Source organism: Sturnira hondurensis, unplaced genomic scaffold, assembly GCF_014824575.4.
Source record: "Sturnira hondurensis isolate 20B ecotype Veracruz unplaced genomic scaffold, ASM1482457v3 Scaffold0016663, whole genome shotgun sequence".
Classification (NCBI taxonomy): Eukaryota; Metazoa; Chordata; class Mammalia; order Chiroptera; family Phyllostomidae; genus Sturnira; species Sturnira hondurensis.
In genome coordinates this window covers 4111928-4132206 of record NW_028089294.1, presented here as the reverse complement: position 1 = coordinate 4132206, position 20279 = coordinate 4111928, and the positions used below count along the sequence as shown (strand labels likewise).

The following is a 20279-nucleotide window of genomic DNA, read 5'->3' as shown; positions in this document are numbered from 1 at the left end:
TTGGATTTCATGAAGCAGCAAAAAAAAAGTTGTTTTTTTTTTAATTTTGAGGCTCAACATAGTAGAGTTGCTAACCTTTTCACTTTGTCAAGTAAGAATATTGAAAAATATATCCCTGTCAAAATTATTTCATAAAATAAAGGACAATTCAACATGCATACATACCCATGACACCACACACACAGGAGAATCTCAAATACATTTTAGGTGTTTAAATGGAAAACACTGATGAATGGGCAGGGACCTGTGTGGTCTGTCTGCCATTGTAAACCAGTGGTCTACTCTAGGAAAAACATGTTGGATTAGACTAGTAACAGTGGAGATTGAAAGACGTGAACAGAATTGAGAGATGGGAGGGAGAATCAACAGAACTGGTGATTTCAAAGCACTTTCAGATCTCTTATCTCATTTAATCCTACTGGTAACCATGCAAGGTAGTTAGATTAGATATAGTTTATCCCCATTTATAGATGAGGAAAGTAAAACTCAGAAGTTATGTGACTTAGTAAGTCACATGTCTGATTAATTGTGGAATGGAAGTGGTGTGGGATTCTGGGTATGTGGTTCCCCCACCCCACCCCTTTCTTGGTTTTGCTCAGATTTCAAGGAAGAAAGGAAAGGGAATCATGGGCTCCATGTGAGTCATATCTTTTAGGAAAAAAACATAGATTATGTCCATTCTTAGTGTAAAACAATATTTTAGTGATGACTCTTGATTCTTCATTATTTTGCAACATCATTCATTACCAATCTATGAACTAGAGTAACCCCACTTAGATTAGGCCAGAGGAAGCAGCCTTCTTTGGCTGAATTTTCATTTTTATCCTGTGTTGCCCTGTGTCCTCACTAGAAATAAGCCTTGGCCACCCGTGTATGGGTTTTGGGGGGGGGGTGTGGGAAGTGAGGCTTTGTGTATATGGAGGGGCATTTATCTTCTACCACCTGGTTTGTTTTTATATTTCCTTTTCTTCTTTAGTGTGCTTGCAGATTAAAGGACTTTGGTGCTATATAAATCCCAAAAAGAGTGGAATCGAGTTTATAATTGACTAGCCCTTCTTGAAGGGCAAGGAAAGGCAGTGGAAGTGAATAAAAAGACCAAAATTGGACTTCAGGGAAGAAAAAAATGAAGCAATAACAATTTGAATTGGACAAAGGGAAAAAATGTACTAGAAAAAAGTCGTGGGCAGTTCCCTGTAAATGGCTTTATAAACAGCATTTTTGGTGTGTGGTCATAAAACCCTCTGACCTATGAAACACCAGTTTAATGGAATTAATTAAAAATAAGATGGAATGCCAAGATTTACATATGAAAACTATCAGTGACTGTTTCTTTAATTTGTTGTTTTTGTTTAGTGTTGATATCAGTCATTTTTTGTAGGCTCCTTATTTTCTGGAAAATTTGGAGACATTTTAGAAGACTATTAGAGTGACTTTAAACTTTTTCCATACAGACTCAACTGCTAGACAGTCTGTTGTAATCACAAATAATTATGAGAAATATGGTTTTCTTTTCCAAGGGAATTTGTGTGAATGTTTAGTTATGATGTACTGGTTTGGGCACATCAAAAACAAATAGTGTTTTCTTGTGATGTGTGAGTGGGAGAGTGTGAGAACAGCATTCTGTACCATATTTTTATTGTTTCCCATACATCATGTGTATGTGTGTGTGTGTGTGTGTGTGTGTGTGTGTGTGTTTTCTACCACTGTGAATCCACCATTCCATTTTATGCCTTCTTTCTCATCTCTGGTTATTATATATGTAATTTAGTGTATGATTACTATAAAGTATAGGTGTTAACATACTCAGGATACTTGGTAAAATTTTTTTTATGCCAAACACAAATTTCAATATTTTCAGTGCCTACACTTAATGTATTTTAAAAAGCTATTTGTATAGCAAGAGTGAAAGCAACTTACGTTCTTGGGTACTCCTGGGTCTTGGACTCAGAGTATGTTGACCTTAATGGTAATTTGTACTAACCTCCCCTCTGTTCCCTTCATCTTCTCTTTAAAGTGGGGAGGGGCCCTGGCTGGTGTGGCTCGGTGAATTGAGTGCCGGCCATCGAACCGAAGGATCACCGGTTCAATTCCCAGTCAGGGCATGTGCCTGGGTGGCAGGCCAGGTCCCCATTAGGGGACACATGAGAGGCAACCACACACTGTTGTTTCTCTCCCTCTCTTTCTTCCTCCTTTCCCTTCTCTCTAAAAATAAAGAAATAAAATATTAAAAAATAGTACAGTGGGGAGGGGAATAAAGAGAGCTGGGTAAAAGGAGCCAAGGCCAAAGAACAAAGTGTGTAATTTGTTGAGCAGGTGCAGTGTTAGATTTGTCCAGGTATTATCTCATTTTCCACAGTAACTCCACAAAGTAGGCACTGTTATTTCTGTTTTATAGAAAACAAAATTCGCCCAAGGTTACACTGTCAGTAAACTAGCGCTGCCCTGGTTTGGCTGATTCCAGACCTTTGCTCATTCTCTACGTTGTGTTTTCTCATTCTCATTCCACCGTAGAATAAATAATCTGTAATTTCAAATTATACTCCATGATGTAGTAGTAGCAGCCTTTTAAAAAATGAAACGCTGTCTTCATTATAAAAAATATTTGCCATTGGAAATAGGCTTAATGTAGTCTGATAACCAGTATTTGAACTGCCTTAGTTTGTCTGAACTAATGGCATTATTTTACTCTCAATGTGGTTGTATAATTAAGGCAGGCATTTGGCTTAACTAACATTTGTGAGTTTTGCACATTTTAGACGTAACTTGGAAGGATTTACATACTCCAGGTGTCTTGGAAAAGTGTGAGGAAGAATGGTTTACCGAACGCCTGATTTCAGCGACTCTCTTTTGGGGAAGGCTGATCAGCTCTGTACAGTCAAGTCTTTGGCGTTCAAGCAACAACTCTGCTCGAGTAACGGTGAACGTGATTGACACTCTTAGTAAGAAGGTCGTAAAGTCAAAAAGAGTTACCATAGCATGGTCAAGATTTTGACCATAAGGTACAGTGTGTAAAAGTTGCTTAGCTGGAAGGATTTCCTGCCTTAATAACTATTGTGTCTCTATTGCTTTGGGGTCATAACTGAATTGGAAAGAAGAGGAAAATCTTTAAGTAGAACATTTTGCATTCAGAGTTGGTGTTCTTTAGCGTTTCATGATAAAACACTTCTGCGGATGAGTATAAACCGGAACGTGTCTTATGAATAACATGCATTTGAATAAAATGCATTTCTTCCATAATGCTTTTTCTTCATTTGGGCCTTGTTGTCAGCTTGTTTTCTAGCTTTTGTTTGACAAATTATAGAACTTGATGTTTCTGTTGGGACTGATGGAGTTACTTTTCTATTGGAGCGTGTGTGTATGTGTGTGTTTGTGTGATAGGGAGAGAAAAAAGTAAGAAATGAGATGAAACTGATTACATGAAATAAGAATGGGATGGTGTTTTTAAAAGAACCAGCAGAGAATAAAAGCTCTGGGATAGTAAAAATAGTCTCTCCCAATGAACGTTTCAATACACGGGATGGAAAGCAGAGCAAAAGAACTCTTTCAAAGGTAACACGAGAGAGAACAAGACAAATGAAACCTGGGAGAGGAAGAAAAAGAAAATTAGAAGATTATTTCTGACAGTTCAACACGCAATTTGTAGGCGTTCTAAAAGGAGAGCAGAGAAAAGTGAGGGCAGAACATTGTCAAAGAAACGGCACAGGACAATTTCTTACAACTGAAAGAATATGGATTTCAGTACAATGAGTAAAAACTATCCACATCATCATTAAATTTCTAAAATTTTGTAGAGGAAAAAAAAACCCTCCCTAACAGTTCACAATTAGAGAATTAAGGATCAAAATAGCAGCAGAGTTAAAAGAGAGAAGTTAATAGAGCATTTCCTTCCAAATTCTGATGGAATATTGGTTGCCTTCCCATTTAGTAAGATAGATTTTATTGACCAAATGTGGAGATAAAATAATAAGAATGTACTTCTATTCAAAACATTTGTTTTTAAATTGAGTACCAGGAATGCTAGGTTTTTCTCTTTCCACTTTCAGAACATGGATGACCGAAGCACTTAAATACTTTTTTAAAAGCAAGTTGCTGGACAGTATTTATTTGACACAGCTGTGTCTGCCGCTCCTCCGGGACAACTGTATGCGTTGTTTGTATACGTTTGACATTTTAAAATGTGTATAGAAAATCTTTCTTTTACGACTTATTTATATCTTGTCTGTTTTTTTAAATGAGCATATATTAATTATAATTAATAGAATATAACTAAAAAGAAGGGAAGAAGAGAGACATAGTTTATTCCTCTGTTTATTTTTTACAATGTGGGAAGTGCATGCCATGCCTGCTGCCTCTGTTAGGTGTGAGGGAGATACAGTTGAGGTAGCAAACACAGCCTCGGCCTTTGAAGAACTCAGGGCCTGGCTGTTAGGGGGGAGCACGCGTGGAAGGGAATGGCTCCCTGCCGGGGTGGAAATCTGCCTCTGCATGACCCCAACAGACCGCCTGCTCTGGGGGCCAAGCAGATGGCTTTCCAGGGTCTGCAAAGAGGTGGCAGCCTTCTAACTTCAGGGCACTTTTAAAAGTCAGCATTCGTGAGAACACGAAACACAGGGCCCTGAATTTGGAGTGTCTAGTTTAATGAATTTCCTTTGCATTGCTACAGAAACCACCATGCTTCCTGCTGCCGGCCCCAGAAGCCAGGGGTTAGGGTTCTTAATAATAATGACAATAATGAGTTATACTTATTCCAGATTAGTTTTCTGGCTCCCAAAAAAACAAACGGCCAAGATGTCCAAAATGTTCCTTTCACAGCTCTGCCAAATGCTGGCTTTTCCTGTCTGTCTGGAGATCCAGCCAATCTGTGGAATATTATCCCCCCCCCCTTTTTTTTTAGTACTTCCAGGCAGTTGTTCAAGGAGAAGACTAAATCTTTCAGTCTGAGGTGGACATCCACTACATAGACCAGGGCGTCAAGCTCACTTTCACTGGGGGCCACATCAGCCTTACGGTTGCCTTCAGAGAGCCGAAATAATTTTAGGACTGTATAAGTATAAATTGCTCCTTAGCTGTTAAGGAGTTGAAAGTACACTCAGCCCTTTGTAGCCCCTGGGGAAAATGAGTGACACCCCTGACATGGACTCTTTTCCATACTTCCGCAGCAGAAGAAAATCACACTTTGTATTCTGAGTCTTATTTCTCTTCTTCTAGCTGTGAATTTGGGAACACGTACACCAGACATCACATCATACCTAGCTATAGACAACATCGTATATCAGTGGAGAGTGTAACGTGTTGTCTGGTGACTGCTTGTGTTTGTTTGTTTGTCTGTCTGTATAAATAAGCCTTGGCCTGGGCTTTCACAAAATCACAAAATACATGGGTTCACTGGGGAAAAGGATACATTGAGTTTGAATAGGAACAAGTACACAAACAAACCTGTCTTTTCTCTTGATTTGCATGGAAATTAGAGGTGTTTTTTTTCTTTCTGTTTTTGAGGGGAGAGTGAGGGTGGTTAGGAGTACTGCAGTGTGTTAGTGAGATTGTCTTACTTTGAATACGGGAGAGACTTGATACTTATTAGGCCGAATGGAGTATCTGTGGTCTGGTGATCTCCAAAAATGCTTTGTAAGAGCAGGTGGATAGACTTTTAAAGGTTAGTTTTCCTGCTCATCTACTTCCTTTAAAGTTAGTGGATGGGCCCAGCTCAGTGTATGGAGGTGGAATCCCTGGTGAGAACCTTAATCGAATTTGACGAGGCTGATTAACAGCAGTGGAGGGATCGCTGTCTTACCCAATCACGAGGACATGAACTTCTCTGAAAACTGGCCAGCCAAGGCCACAGTGTCTTCTGCTTGTCACGGGTTATCTAGCACGGGGATGGTTAGATTAGCTTATAAGAGAAGCCCTGAAAACACTAGTGGCCAGATTGGGAAACAGGAGAGCTGGGTTATAGCCATACCCTTTGCCCAACCCGTACTTTGATCTCGAGAGACTCGATTCCTCTGGACATTGGTTTCCTCATTAAATGATTACTAGACCTTCTCTGAGAGTCCTCATTCTAATATGTTCCTTGAAGTCCGGGACTGTGTTGGCACCTCCCCTTCACTTTAATAATATGAATTGGCAAATTAATATTAGCCTTCATGAAAATGTCTATAAAGTTTAAAGTAGGATCTCGAAAGAATTAGTTGAACAAGTGTTACAGGGATAGAAACTAAAGAGCTTATTTTGAAATATTGGACCTTAAGCTAAATTAGTCTTATGAATTGTTAATGAGTGATAGAGATATGTCTGGGTGATTTCTAGCATTTTAGAGGAGGCAAGCGCAGTACTATTTGAGCTGTTTGTGTGTTTAATGCATGCGCTTGACTAGGGCTTTAATGATTATATGATACTCTTTAGCATTATCAAATAAGAGCTTTTTTAATCCTCAGAGCGTGAGCTTGCTAAGAATAAGAGGGAGGCCAAACTCATAACCGTTCACATCAACCCTGTTTCAGCCAGAACAGTTCTGGTTTTATTTTGGTTTTATATTTTAAATATTGGGATTATTCCGGGGGGGGGGGAACGGGGGGGTTGTTGCTGTAAAGGTTTAGAAGCCAACTGTCTTGAAATGATCCAGTTACGTTCATTCCTGCCCCCTAGTACCTTGGCAGGTGTGGTAGAGTAATGATCCCCTCCAGCGACATCAGGCCTTAATCCCTGGAACCTGGAACATGTTACAGGAACCTGGCACATGTGAATGTTACCTTGGAAGGAAAAGGGGTCCCTGTAGATATGACTAAATTACGGGTCTTGTGATGATGTAGTTATCTTGGGTTGTTTGGGTGGGCCTTAATGCAGTCATTGATAAGAGTGAGGTAGGGGGAGGTCTGAGAGACAGAATAGGAGAAAGCAGTGTAACCACAGAGGCAGAGATTGGAGAAAGGTACCTAAAGGAATGCCAGCAGCCACCAGAGGCTAGAGTAAGTGAGGATCAGATTCTCCCCAAGAGGTGCCCTGATGACACTTTAGACCTCCTGGTGGAATTCCAGCCCTAATCATTGTGTCTATTGTATTAGTATTTTAAAAAAGATTTTATGTATTTATTTTTAGAGAGAGAAGAAGGGAGGGAGAAAATGAAGGAGATGTGTAGTTAGTTGCCTCTCACCCACTCCCCTACTGGGGACCTGGCCTGTGTCCCAGGCATGTGCTCTGACTGGGAATCAAACCAGCAACCCTTTGGTTTGCAGGCCAGCACTCGTTCCACTGAGCCACACCAGCCAGGGCTATTTTATTACTTGCATTTATCACCCTTTGAAGTGTGTGCTTGTGTGTGTGTGCTGTGTCTTGTAGGTTTATTTTCCTTTGGGGTTGCTGTTGTTTTCTTAAGATGAGCTTGCCCTTTTATTGGCAATCACTGTGGCTAGGAGATACAGGCTCTTAGCTGATTTCTCTCCTCTGGGGTGATTTATAGGCCAGAATCCAGGGAGCAGCTAGGGTTTCATAGTTTATTGAGTTCCCATTTGAAATACAGTTTGAAAGCCTTCAGGCTTTTGCCTTCAGCATTTGTCTTCATCCAGTGACCAGGTTTCTGGTGTTTGCTTCCTGGCCTGTGAAGAAATTCTGTTGTTTTTTTTTCCAACCAGTCACAAACTCTGCAATTCCTCGCTGTCTACTGTGCAGCTCCTTACTCCCATATGTTTTTTGCCTGCCTTTGCTACCTTTCTCTTTTTATACCTTCGTGCATTATTCAGTTGATGCCCATTTCTGAGATGATTAAGAATGACAGGATGTGTATGTAGGAATGGGGGGGTGGAGATACCTCACTTTTATTTTCATTGCATGGTAGTTTTCGCCATAATGCGGATCTCAGAAGCGCGCACTGCTGGCGTTTCAATTTTTTTAATTGTGTATGGCAGATCTTAGGGCAGGGTCTCTAAAGAGAAATAGAAGCTTGATTCAAGCAAAGATTTTTCTAGGCTAAGTTAGATTCCAATGTGTTTGGTGGCTGGCTGGATTCAGAGACTAACAAATGACAAAAGCTCAGAAGCACTCAAACACTAGATTCTTGCATTACCAAGATTAGACATGGAATGTGCAAAGGGAAGGTCTGAATGTGGCTGCGGTGGGGACTGCCCTCCACAGGTGGCTTAGCCAGGATGGAGACAGAGTCACTCTGGGTGGGTGCCCCAGGCATGTGATCTGACATAGGAGAAGCATGGAGAGAGTGGGCCTTGCTGACTGCATTAAAACAGGTTCAGATTGGTGTGGACCAGTGTTCTTGACACATTGTTAAGTTTAAAAAGCAAATTATAGAGTAATATACACTGAGAATGGTATAGATTGGCAGACATCAAAACACATTGGCAGCTGTTTTGGGTGGTGAGTTTATGGTGATTTTTAGATTTTTCTTTGAAATGTTCTTTATTGATTTTTTCCCCTCAACAAATTAAGTAATGGCTAACTTAAAAAAAAAAACTTTTAAAGTAAAACAAAATGGTGCCAGGCAGGCGTTCTTGTTCACTCAGTAAACTGCTCTTGCCTGCCCACTCGGTCCTGTGCCCTGGCTGGGCCCAGGTGGGGTCCACCACTGAGCCAGTCAGGCAGAAGAGTGTGTGGGAGGAGCTCACGGCCACTCTGCTCCTGGTGCCTTATTGTTGGTGCTGGACAAGTAGGTTTTTTCCAAGGAGCTTTGATGTTTCCCCGAGGGCCTTTCATCAGTTGTGCCTGCGTGATCCTACCTGGTGGGGTAGGGAATAACTCAGCTTTTGTGTAGTCTGACAGTCCTAAATTGCAGCTTCTTTATTCTCCCCTTCTAGCCCAGCTTGTTTGTTTTCGCCTCCGTCTCTCTTTCATCCCATTCATGACTTTTGGTGGTCTCCTTTTGTCTTCCCCGGGAGCTTGAAATTTCAAGAGATTCAGTTTTTTCCTTTTGGCTACCACTTCTCTTGTTTTCATAAAGTTGCTGGGCTAGTTTTTAGCCACATAGATAAACAGGTTTGAAATGTTTGTCACTGGGGAATTTACCCCCAAGGCTTGTATCTATGGAGGCAACATATCAAATAAGCTGGTTTGCTTATTTGGGTGAGCTAGATGAAGTGTTTGCAAGCCAGTAAGACAAGCTTTGTTTGTGTTTAAGAAAATTTCAGGCCCTGATAGGATATTCAGTTTATTAATTTAAATGTGATCCTGAAGGTTCTTAGGTGTAGCTAATGAGACACTTTAAGAAATTACGAAGTTGTGGCCTGGCCGATGGGGCTCAGTTGGTTGGAGTGTTGTCCTGTGAACTGAAAGATCATGGGTTCAGTTCCCATTCGGGGCACATGCCTGAGTTACAGGTCAGGTTGCATATGAGGCCGCCAGTCAGTGTTTCCGTCTGGCATTGATGTTTCTCTCCCTCTCTGTCTTCCTTCCCCCCTCTCTCTAAAATCAGTGAGTGTGTCCTCTCATGAAGACCATTTTAAGTCATAATTCCGGTTCTTCTTGATCGTGTCAAGGATTCTGTCCTCCTGTTTTGTTTCATTCACTCAGCGACTATTCATTGGTCACCAGCTGTGAACTGAACATCATTCTCAGTACCTGAGATAATGTAGAAAAATAAGATAGATACAGTCCTGGCCCATGCAGAATGTATAATCTGATGGGAAAAAAAAAGTAAATAGGAAATTCCACATATGACGTGCTTCCAGTGCTATGATGGGATTTACGTGGAATGTGTAGATTGTAATGTAACACCAATGATGGCCACCCGACCCATATTTGAGACACCCGGGAAGGTGTCCCTGAAGAAGTCGGCCAAAGCCCAAAATTGAAGGATTATTTGGAGTTACTCTGGGATAAAGAAAGGAAAAAGCTTGTCCTAGCAGAAGACACAACATTCGGCAAGTTCTGGAGACTAGAAAAGTATTGATAGGAACCCCACCCCACAAAAAACTTCTGTGTGGTTAGGTTGCAAAGGTAGAGAGGCAAAAAATGGCTGGACAAGTGAGTCAAATTAAGGAGAACTTTGTAAATCAGGAGTTTAGACTTTATTCAGAAAGCAGTAGGGAGCCATTAATCTTTCAATGTCACATGATTCGATTTGTATTTCACAACAGAGAGTTAGGGGGAGGGGGAGTTAAGGCATAAGGCATAAGTTTGAAGTTAACTATATTAGAATTTTTCGTCCCTGGCTAATGTTATTTATTTATTCATATCAGTCAACTAATATTTACATAATATTATGCTGTGTATCAAGAGAGATTCAAGGAAGTGCCCTGGCTGGTGTGGATTGAGCACCAGCCTGCAAACCAAAGAGCTGCTGGTTCGAATCCCAATCAGGTCACATGCCTGGGTTGTGGGCCAGGTTCCCAGTAGGGGGTGCACAAGAGGCAACTACAGATTGACATTTCTCTCCTCTTTCTCCCTCCCTTCCCCTCTGTCTAAAAAAATGAATAAGTAAATAAATGATCTTTAAAAAATAAAGAGATGCAAGGAAATATAGATAGACGTAGTCCCTTACCTATAGATATTTGTTCTCCAGTTGAGGTTAATAGATACACATTTAGTGAATGCCCATTGGATTACCAGGTTTTTACTCTCTAGTCTAGTCTTTTCTCAACTATCTTTTAAAGAGTTTAGTAGCCCTGGTTGGTGTGGCTCAATGGATTGAGTGCCAGCCTGTGAACCAAAGGGTCATTGGTTCAGTTCCCAGTCAGGGCACATGCCTGGGTTGCTGGCCAGGTCCCCAGTAGGGGGTGCACAATCTTTAAAAAAAAAGAGTTTAGCAGTTTTAATTTTTATTTCTAAGTCTTGAATTCACTAGAATTTAATGTTGTATATAGTGGGAGTTTGGGATCCAATTTTCATTTTATCTGTGTGGATAATGCGATATTGTAGCACGTATGATTTTCATAGTACTGTCATCTTTATACCAGCTCTTTTGTAAATCAAATTTTAAGATGTGTGTGCATGTGTGTGTTACTATGCTATTTTATTTCACTGGCCTATTTGTCACCACAGTGTCCTAACTACTAAAATTTTATATTTCTAGCTACCTGATAACATGAGTCCCACAATTCTGTGGTTTTCAATATTGTCTTTGCTATTCTTGCTTGTCCCTTTGTCTATATATATTTTAGAATCTGATTGTCTGGTTGTACACACACGCTATTACTATTTTTATTGGAATTGCATTGAATTTGGGGAGAATTTCATCCTTACAATATAACCTCATCTATTTAAGGCTGATGTCTTTTCTTAACTTCCTATTAAAACTGTGGTACACCAATATAGAAAAACAGAACCTTGACCTCTACCACTAACTTATTTCAGGTGGATCATAGAACTCAATGTAAAAGCTGAAACTACTAGACTTATGGATGAAAACAGAATATCTTTGTGATGTTCAGATAGAGAAAGATTTCTCTGGTCATAGAAAGCATGAATCATAAAAGAAATAAATTGATCCAATAACTGTATTGTATCAAACATTGAAAACTTCTGTTTATCAAAATACATTAAGAAAATAAATGGACGGACCACAAAAAGTATAGAGAAGTGTTCCTAGCAGCTTTTTCACCATAGCTGAGAAGTGGAAACAGTCCGTGTCTGTCAAGAGGGGATGGACAAACAGACTCGTATACTCATACAGTGGAGTGCTCCTCAGCAAACAGAGAGTCCAACTCTTGATACATCGAATAACATGGATGAATCTCATAAACTTTCTGCCAAGTGGAAAAAACAGACACAAAAAATATGTAATGTGTTACTACATTTATATAAAATGCTAGAGTAGACAAAACTAAACTGTAGTGATAGGAATCAAATCATGGCTGCTTTGAGGGTTGAGAGTTGACTGGGAGGGGCACAGGGGAACTTTCTGAAATGATGGAGATTTTCTGAGTCTTCATAGAGGAGTGAATTGCTTGAGTGTATGCATTTGTGAAAACTGAGTGTGTACTTAAGACTTGAGCATTTCACTGTGTGTAAAATGTACCTCAGTTTAAAAGCATATATGATGTTTTGGGTCTCCATTAATAGAAGTATATATCTAGAGTTAATAAGAGGGAGCAAGGTAGGGAATATTTATGCCACCCCTTCAGTAGTTAATACCATAAATATAGAGAACTTATGGTAGAACTACTACTTATGGAGACAGAGTACTTAATACTTAACTAAAGGCTGTGTTTAGTATGAGTTTCTTTGGTTGGTTGTGCAGTCTGAGGCACTATTTTCAGGACCTTATCAGAGTTTAAGAGTAGTTTTATAAAGATGGAAAAGGTCATCCTCACAGCTGCTAGCTGGAGTGGGTCCCCAGAACCTCACACACCAAGTTCGTACACACCTGATAACCACACTCCAGGCCAGTGGTCTCCACCAGGGACTTTTTCCCCTCGGAGGACATCTGGCCAGAGATATTGCCACCTGTCCTGACTGTGGGGCGGTGTTGTGCTACGGGCATCTAATGGGTAGCAGTTGTGGAGGCTGCCAGCCGCCCTGCAGTGCACAGGGACCGCTCCACAGCACAGAATTACATGGTCATTGGTGCCAACTTTGAGAAACGGTGTCCCAGACCCTCCCTTATTAACGAAGTTGAGTCAGGCATGGTCAGCCAGGTGTTGACCACATTCATGGTCCAAAGTAATTGTTGGAAACTTGGCATTTCTACAAATTATGTATTTTTTCCTGATAGAATTTGATATCAAATATTTGTAAATATGCATAATCTTAAATTGGGCGGTAAACTCCCACATATTAAGAGCACTTTGCAAATCAAAATTAAGTGCATTATTTCTGCTGATTATTAAATTCTTCAGATGTAGGTTTTGTTCTAAACATTATTTCATTAAATATCTAAATAGAGTATGGTGATTGCCAGAGGGAACTGGGGTGGAAGCAGGTAGAAGAGGGTACCGGGGGGATAAGTGCAGACAGAAGGAGACTGGGCTGTGGGTGGTGAGCACACAATACGGTGCACAGATGATCTGCTATAGACTTGCATACCTGAAACCTATTTAATTAACCAGTGCAGTCTCAGTAAACTCAACACACATAAATAAATATCCAAATAAAAACAAAGAGGCTATATTATCAAATTAGAGGAAATGAAGTGATAGTAATTTCTCTCTTTTTTTTCTCTTTGCAGAATGACAGGGAGCGAATTTTTCTCTCGTTTCCCAGAACTCTATCCTTTTCTTCTCAAACAGTTAGAAGCTGTAGCGAATACTGTGGACAGGTAAGAAGAGAATACGGTAGGACAAAGTGAAATCAAGGATGTGAATGACTTCATTAAATTGAGATTTTTTTCCCAGCAGTTTTAAATCAACTCCTTTCTTGTAATGTAGATGGATTTTTTAAAGTGCTTCTTTACTACATCACGTTGCCTGAGTCTTTTTAGTAAATTTATACTTGAAAAGTTGTATAAAATCCTGTTTTTATATTTTTAAAATCCTATTTTATATTAAATTTTATCACATTTAATCCTCTTTTCAGTGTTATATACGAACTAGCTTCTTAGAAGCACATGGCGATCTCTTCTGTGAAGAATCACTATACTGCTGTTTGTGTCCATGAGTGTCTCTCTTTCTTTCTCTCTGTTTTGAAGTGTAGGGGGGTAAATGGTGATGGATGGAGACCTGACTTGGGGTGGTGAACACACAGTGCAGCGTACAGATGATGTGCTGGAGAGTGGTGTACCTGAAACCTATATAACCTTGTTAACCAGTGGCACCCAAGAAAATGTAATGAAAAGGAAAAAAAGAATAATTTTCCTCCTATTATATTTCAAAATGTGTGTTTACATATTGAATGTACTTTAATCCACACCTGGGCTTTTTTGCCTGTGGTTTTGGTTTTTTTACTGGCCTGTTACAGCTGACTATTGTGAAACTACCTCAGGTAGCTGATCAATCTGGTCACCTGGGATCAGAAATGGGTCTGGTCTGCCTGAGCAGTGATGGCCAGGAGCCCTGGAAACAAAGCCCCGTCCAAGCAAAGCAGATGGAGAAGGTCACCATTGTCCTTCCAGTCACATTCTGTAGCTGGTGGTGGAATGTTTCCTGTGGGCCTCTTAGCATAGGCACTCTTTTATTCCTCTAGAAGTTGGTATGAATTCCTACTAGTTGTCTGTAGTGGAGAAACAAAGTCACATCGATGAGTTTTACTTCTGTTTATTATGCATTTCTTCATTACGAACTCGTGCAGACAGGCTTTTCTGGCCCCAGGAAGTGACTGTCCACGCTTTCTTAAGTACATTTGGATGTTGAAAGTTTCACATTTCATTCTCTGGAACAGGCACCTGTGTTGTATGAACAGCTCAGATGAAAGCAGCAGACTCAAATTATTGTATGATAAGTTTTGAGAAGAGAGTTGTGTGCAGAAGCCCCATCCATGGCTTTGGCAGTAGTTCTTCCTCATTTATGCATCAGAAATATGTGAAGTGAGTGGGGGGGGTCTGATGCATTTTCTGCATCAGAAAACTATCCTTTAATTAGAGAGAGTCTCACTTTATACATGTAATTAGTGAGAAAACTGGTTGAAGTTAGTGCCTTACGTCTTAAATTTTAAATCTTGCCGTGCAATGCTTTTTCCTCTCAGTGATGCGGGAGAACTGAACCGCCAGCCCAGCGTGTTCCTCTTGCTGTTGGTGTTGGGGAGACTCTACCCTTCCCCGATGGATGGCACCTGTTCCGCCCTCAGCATGGCGCCTTTCGTTCCCTTCATCATGAGGTAGGGTATGCTTCGTGGAAACAACGGGGGTGGTTGCTGGGGGCCTTGTGGAGGCATTCCCTCTTGTTCTCATTTCAGAAATTATAGATTATTTCTTAACTTTGGGGGACGTCTAGAGAAGGAGGGGAATGGGGGGTATTGCCAGTATCCCCAGCTGGCCTCCAGTATTTCAGAGAAAAGTGCTTCTGTTGCGGGGGCAGGAGCCCTCTCTGCTGTTTAAGTAATGTTCCCGTGGATGCCAGTCCACAGCCTGCCAGTGGATGTGTTGTGTGGAAGGAGGTGCCCCCTTTCGAAAAGCAGAGTGTGGCTGTTGCATTACCCCTGTGTTGAGTCCGGCCATCGTGTGGCAGGCGTGGTTCTGGCATATGTCCCCTGTCCAGGGCTTCAAGAGGACGACCTCTGGCTCTTCACTCTGGAGTGGTTTGCTACTGGGTGCCAGGAGTGGCATCTAGATAGCAGTGCCGGGTAGCATGAGTTCACTGCCCACCCATCTTCGCTTTCAAGCTCGGGGACCTGAGAAAGGGCCGTGCATGCAGATGGTGCGTGGAGTCAAATGATAACAGGCTTTTCTGCTCCGAGAGCCTATTACCACTTCCTCTGGCACATTTTATGAGGCATCTGCTAACTTCTGATCGCCTTTTTCATTTTGGATCAAAGGCCTCAGTAACTAAGCCTTCAGAAAGTAGTGAAATTTTCTTATGAAATATTTCAGAACCTGTCATACTAGTTAGCTTACACCTTTCTGCTTACCTCTTGACAAAACAGCGCCTTCGTTTTTATGTTATCTTCCAAACACAGAAATGGACTTGGAGCAGGGAGAAGGACAAAAGCATACTGAATGCAAGAGAGTGTTTGTTGTTTGTGTGGTGCCCTGGGCTCACTTCTGGTTTCGCAGAGCTGACTGGTGCATTTTAATGTGAGAAACCATTAAACACGAGACTCTGGCATGTGGTTGCCGCAGCCTTTTGTTTTCGTCAGGTCCTGGCTGTGGCTGCGTTATCTGTGATCGCAGAGATGACTCACTCAGGTTGGGTTTTGTTTCCTGAGACACAAAGTTACCAGTCTCCCTATCCTGCATTTGGTGATTCATTTCAGGAATTTGGGTTATAATTTTACTTTCAGGAGCATTTACAATTTGTACTTTCACATATAACTGGAAAGAACTGGGAAAGGCACAGAATCACAGTGTAGGCTTTTAGAACTTTGTCGACCTGTTTTGAGAACATTCAGTTTGTGGAAACTTATTACTAATCAATGTGCTTTGTGTTGCTTCCTAGAAACCAGAAATTACTGCATTGAAAATACCCTTCCTAACTGTTATTTGTTAGTTTAAAATATAGTCAGAATGCTCATATTACTAATTATATTCAGAGCACTTATAACATGCATTACATTAATACAAAAGATTTAAACATTGCCTTAAAGCCAGTGTATTTAATGCGTTTTTTTAAACACAAAAGGGGCAAAGTAAGAGGTATACAATTATCCCATGCTCCCAGTGAAAATGTCAGTGGTTGCTTTCTGCCTGAGTAAAGATTCGTAGAGCCACCACCAGCAGCAGCAGAAGGTGCCACCGTTGATTCCTTAGAGGGTCACTAGGCTCCTATTTATTGACTATGCACATGTATTATAGATAGGGTTTTTCAGACTTACAGATGCAAATATATGACCTGTGGATCCGTGAATTCTGTCTCAGCAAGTCTGGGGTGTGGCCTGAGAGTCTGCCTTCAAACTCCCCAGAAATGCTGATACCTCTGGTTTCTAGATCACACTTTAAGTAGCAAGATTAAATCTGGACTGTTAAAGGTAAACATTACCAGAGCTGTATCCCCCCCAACACATACACACAAAGATGATTTTGATAGATGGTAGAAGAGTCATACTTGGTCCTTGGTTAGGCTCTCCAGGGGTTTGTAAGTAGATTTTGACCCACAGGCAGTTAAATGTTCAGAGTAGAAAGGTCGGTAGGAAGTCGGCTGGCCCTTGATGGGCCTTGACTGTTTGCCAGGCACGGAACTGGACATTTTGCATACAGTGACTCTGAGAAGAGGTGTTTCCACCCCTACTTTCCTGTTGAGGAAACTGAGATTCAGAAAGTCACTTACAGAGCTGAAGTAGGAATCCACCAAAATAACCAGTTCCCCTTAATGTGGGCAAGAGCTTCAGCTACACTGTGTAGGCCCCTTCCTTGGAGCAAGAAGGAGCCTATATGCAAAGTTGGGGGATCTGAGCACAGGCTGTTTTCAGGGTATAGAGTCATGTCCCCACCAGCAGTGGGATCTGCTCCAGACTTTGATTTTTCTGTAGTGAGGATGGCTTCATTGGATGCCACCATTCTCTCAGGCTCACATCTGTGGGGTCATTGCCTGGGGTAATGGTGTTGATCTGTGGTCAAGTACAGAGGAAGGCAGCTTTTCTTTCCTGCCCATTTTCTGTGGTTCAGTGGAAATACCCTAGACTTTGAGTTAGGAAACCCAGCTTGGGGTTTCATCAGCTAACTACAGGGACAACCCTGTGCTGCCCTAAAATGTTCACGGTCACCTTGGAGAGCAGAACTATAAATGTTATTTTTTTAGAGTAGTGAATTTGATAGAACTGTATACATTTGATTTAAATTGCTTTTGAGAAAATTATTCACGAAAAAAGTGAAAACTTAATCATAAAACCTATCATTCAAGGCAGTATTTGTGGTTCTAGCCATGGTAAAGATTGGGCTATTCTGACTTGAGATAATGGCTGAAAAGATGGATGTATGCACAAGAGGATGGGTGGTATTTGCTTTTTGTCACATTGCTGCTGTGAATTTATGTACTTGGAAGAGCTCTAATCAGGTTCTTGGATACTCAGGAGTTTAGCTAAGGAAATTTTTCAGCTGGTGGGAGTAGCACAAAGGTTGCTATGCTGAAGTGAATTGCACAATGGGAAGATTAAAGGCCCCATTGACAGCTTTTTATTTCCTTTTATGTGTACTTACTTGCCATTTCCTTCCTCCCTAATAATATGTGTAAGTATTATTAGTATTTTTGTTCCTTAGCCCATATTTGGGAGTATAAACTTAAACCACTGTTGATTTTCTTTGTGGACTTAAATCTTAGAAGTTTCTGATTTGGAATTTCCAAAGTTGTGTGTGTGCAGTTATGGCCGTTGCATCATCTTGGAACGGATTGTTAATGCCAATGGCAATGTTTTGTTTGTAAGTTTTTACTTTGGGGCCAGTATATTTTATATCCCTGATGGTGTCCTGGACCCAGATACACAGCCCTTTACCATGTGAGCCTGGTGCCTTCGATTTAAGACTATCAGTTCACCCTTGAGTTCAAATACTACAAAGCAGTTATTCTTTAAAAGAGACCCCGACTAGCTCTCTGAGTATAGCTTACCAGTGTCTGCTTCCCCGGGCTTTTTAGAGACCAAAATACCTCTGGGCATTCACCTTTGAATTCCCTTTCACCAACAAGTTCAAGTTTGAATTGAAGAGCTGTGGGGAACAAAACATGCCCCAAACCTAAGTGACAGCATCAGGTCCTGGGCAGAGCAAAGACCCTGGACTCTGAGTGGTCCTGTCCAGGCCCCACCACTTCTTCACTTGCTGTGATTCTTGGCCAAGCGGTTTGCCGTCTCTGGACCAGTGTGGTGCCTGTGTCTGTAAGGGTGTCAGCGGACAGAGAAAGCACCTCCTAGTGTTGGTAACTGAAGTCTCAGCCTCAGATTAATATCTGCAAGAAAGCAGTCCCTCCACTGCCTTTTATTCACTCTTCTGGTGCTTTTAAGTGGATATTCCTCCACCACCACCTCTTTTTTTGCTTATTTTCACTGCAAATAACTTCATGATATTTTCCCCCCCGTCATTGCCCACTTTGGATAAATTTTCAGACAAATCTGCTTTTTTTCTCTCTAAAAAATATTGAGGTACAAGTAACAATACAATATTTTTTTTAAAAGATTTTTTAAAAATTTATTTACTTATCTTTAGAGGGGAAGGAGAGAGGGAGAGAAACTTCAATGTATGGTTGCCTTTTGTGCGTCCCCTGCAGGGAGTTGGCCTGCAGGGAACCGGCCTGCAACCCAGGCATGTGCCCTGACTGGGAATCGAACCGCGATCCTCTGGTTCGCAGGCCCGAGCTCAATCCACTGAGCTACACCAGCCAGGGCATAACAATACAATCTTAATTCAACATGTGGAAGTGAAAATCATCCGTAGGGACATAGGCAGTGACATTTATTTTTTTATTTGAGATATTGAAAAATCCAACAGTTTTTAAACATTAGAAAATGTGTGGAATGTATTTTACAACTATTTTATGGAAGTTTTTGATTGTACCAGTTTTTAAAAGTTTCTAAGATACAAAAACCAAGAGGTAAGTTAGGCCTTTTGAGCCTATGCTATTGGGAAATAATGTTGACTCCTGTTTTGTTTTCCTGGAAAGTTAACATAATTCGAGAATCATCACATTACTCATTACCCAGGTTATGAAGTTGAAAGAACTTGTTTTCCGCAGTGCAGAGTTAGGGGTTTTGCTGTAGAGAGTGTTGGCTTCTACTTTTGTTTGTCATTGTAATTTCAAGGCTGTAATCTTTCTATTGGCTCTGTCTTCCCAGAATCCTGGTAGAGAAGTAGAAGGCAGGAATTGCTTTAGAAAGAGACAAACGTGGCAACACTGCTGGGAAGGAAGGCGTGCCCTTCATGTCTCCACCTCAGCTCTAACCCTCTCTCCTTGTGAATGGCTGTAGCACTTGTTACTTAAACCTCTTATCTTACTATTCATCATTACTGAATCTTACTGTAATTTGTACCCATATGCTCAGTGGTTATTCTCTCCAAATAAATTTTAATCTCTTTCCATGGAGAAGCAGCGATGGGTTTGTTTGGTTGGTTGGTTTTGGTTTTTGGTACCTTTCTCTGACTAGCCCAGCTTTGGGCACATGCTGAATTATTAACCTCAGAGTGAAACATCATGAATTGAGACAGTTTGTGTCTTAGCAGATATGTTTATCTTCGAAGTACTTAAGGGACTTCTGCGTGTTGGAGCCGCATTTCATATCTACACTGGTTATACAGAAAGGAGGCTTGGCTGGGTTTTGTGTTTTACCTGGCCTCTGAGGAGTCTTGTGTTCTAATACGCGCTCTGAGATTTACTTATATTTTGACCTCACCTCTCTGACCCTCTGTTTCCTTTTCTGTCGAATTAAGGTGTTGGATATTACTTGGGTCCGCTCTGGCATCACAGGCCTGTGATCGAGGCCTCACTGGACTCTGAAATCTCCTCTCCTGCCTGCTGTCCAGTGAACTGCCCTGCAGGCCCATCTCATAGCTACCCTGCGGTGGGATTTAGAACCAACTGAGAGGAGTCTGGGTTGGTAAGACTTTCTGTTGGAAGTCTTAGAATTATAAACACGCCAAAACATGTAGCGGAAAGATTCCCAGATTGATGTGGCATGAATAGGAGGGCCCCTCTGTGCTTCTGGCTGTCAGTCTGCATAATGGGGTAATCCTGCTTACAGAATAACAGGTAAAAGCTCCTTGGTCTGCTTGTTAAGAAAAGTTCTAGAGAAAGGAGGGGTTTGGTATATAATGGTGATAGAAAAAG

General features: G+C 41.2%; 1 protein-coding gene across 5 annotated transcripts in view; it reads left to right on the top strand.

The window, feature by feature from the left end:
• THADA (THADA armadillo repeat containing) overlaps positions 1–20279 on the top strand; it is a 293763-nt gene that overhangs the window by 117653 nt on the left and 155831 nt on the right. For all 5 annotated transcript variants that reach the window (XM_037066489.1, XM_037066490.1, XM_037066492.1 and 2 more), the window contains 2 exons: positions 13109–13198; positions 14560–14691. In XM_037066489.1, coding sequence (XP_036922384.1) covers positions 13109–13198; positions 14560–14691 — 222 coding nt within the window. The remainder of the gene's footprint in view (positions 1–13108; positions 13199–14559; positions 14692–20279) is intronic.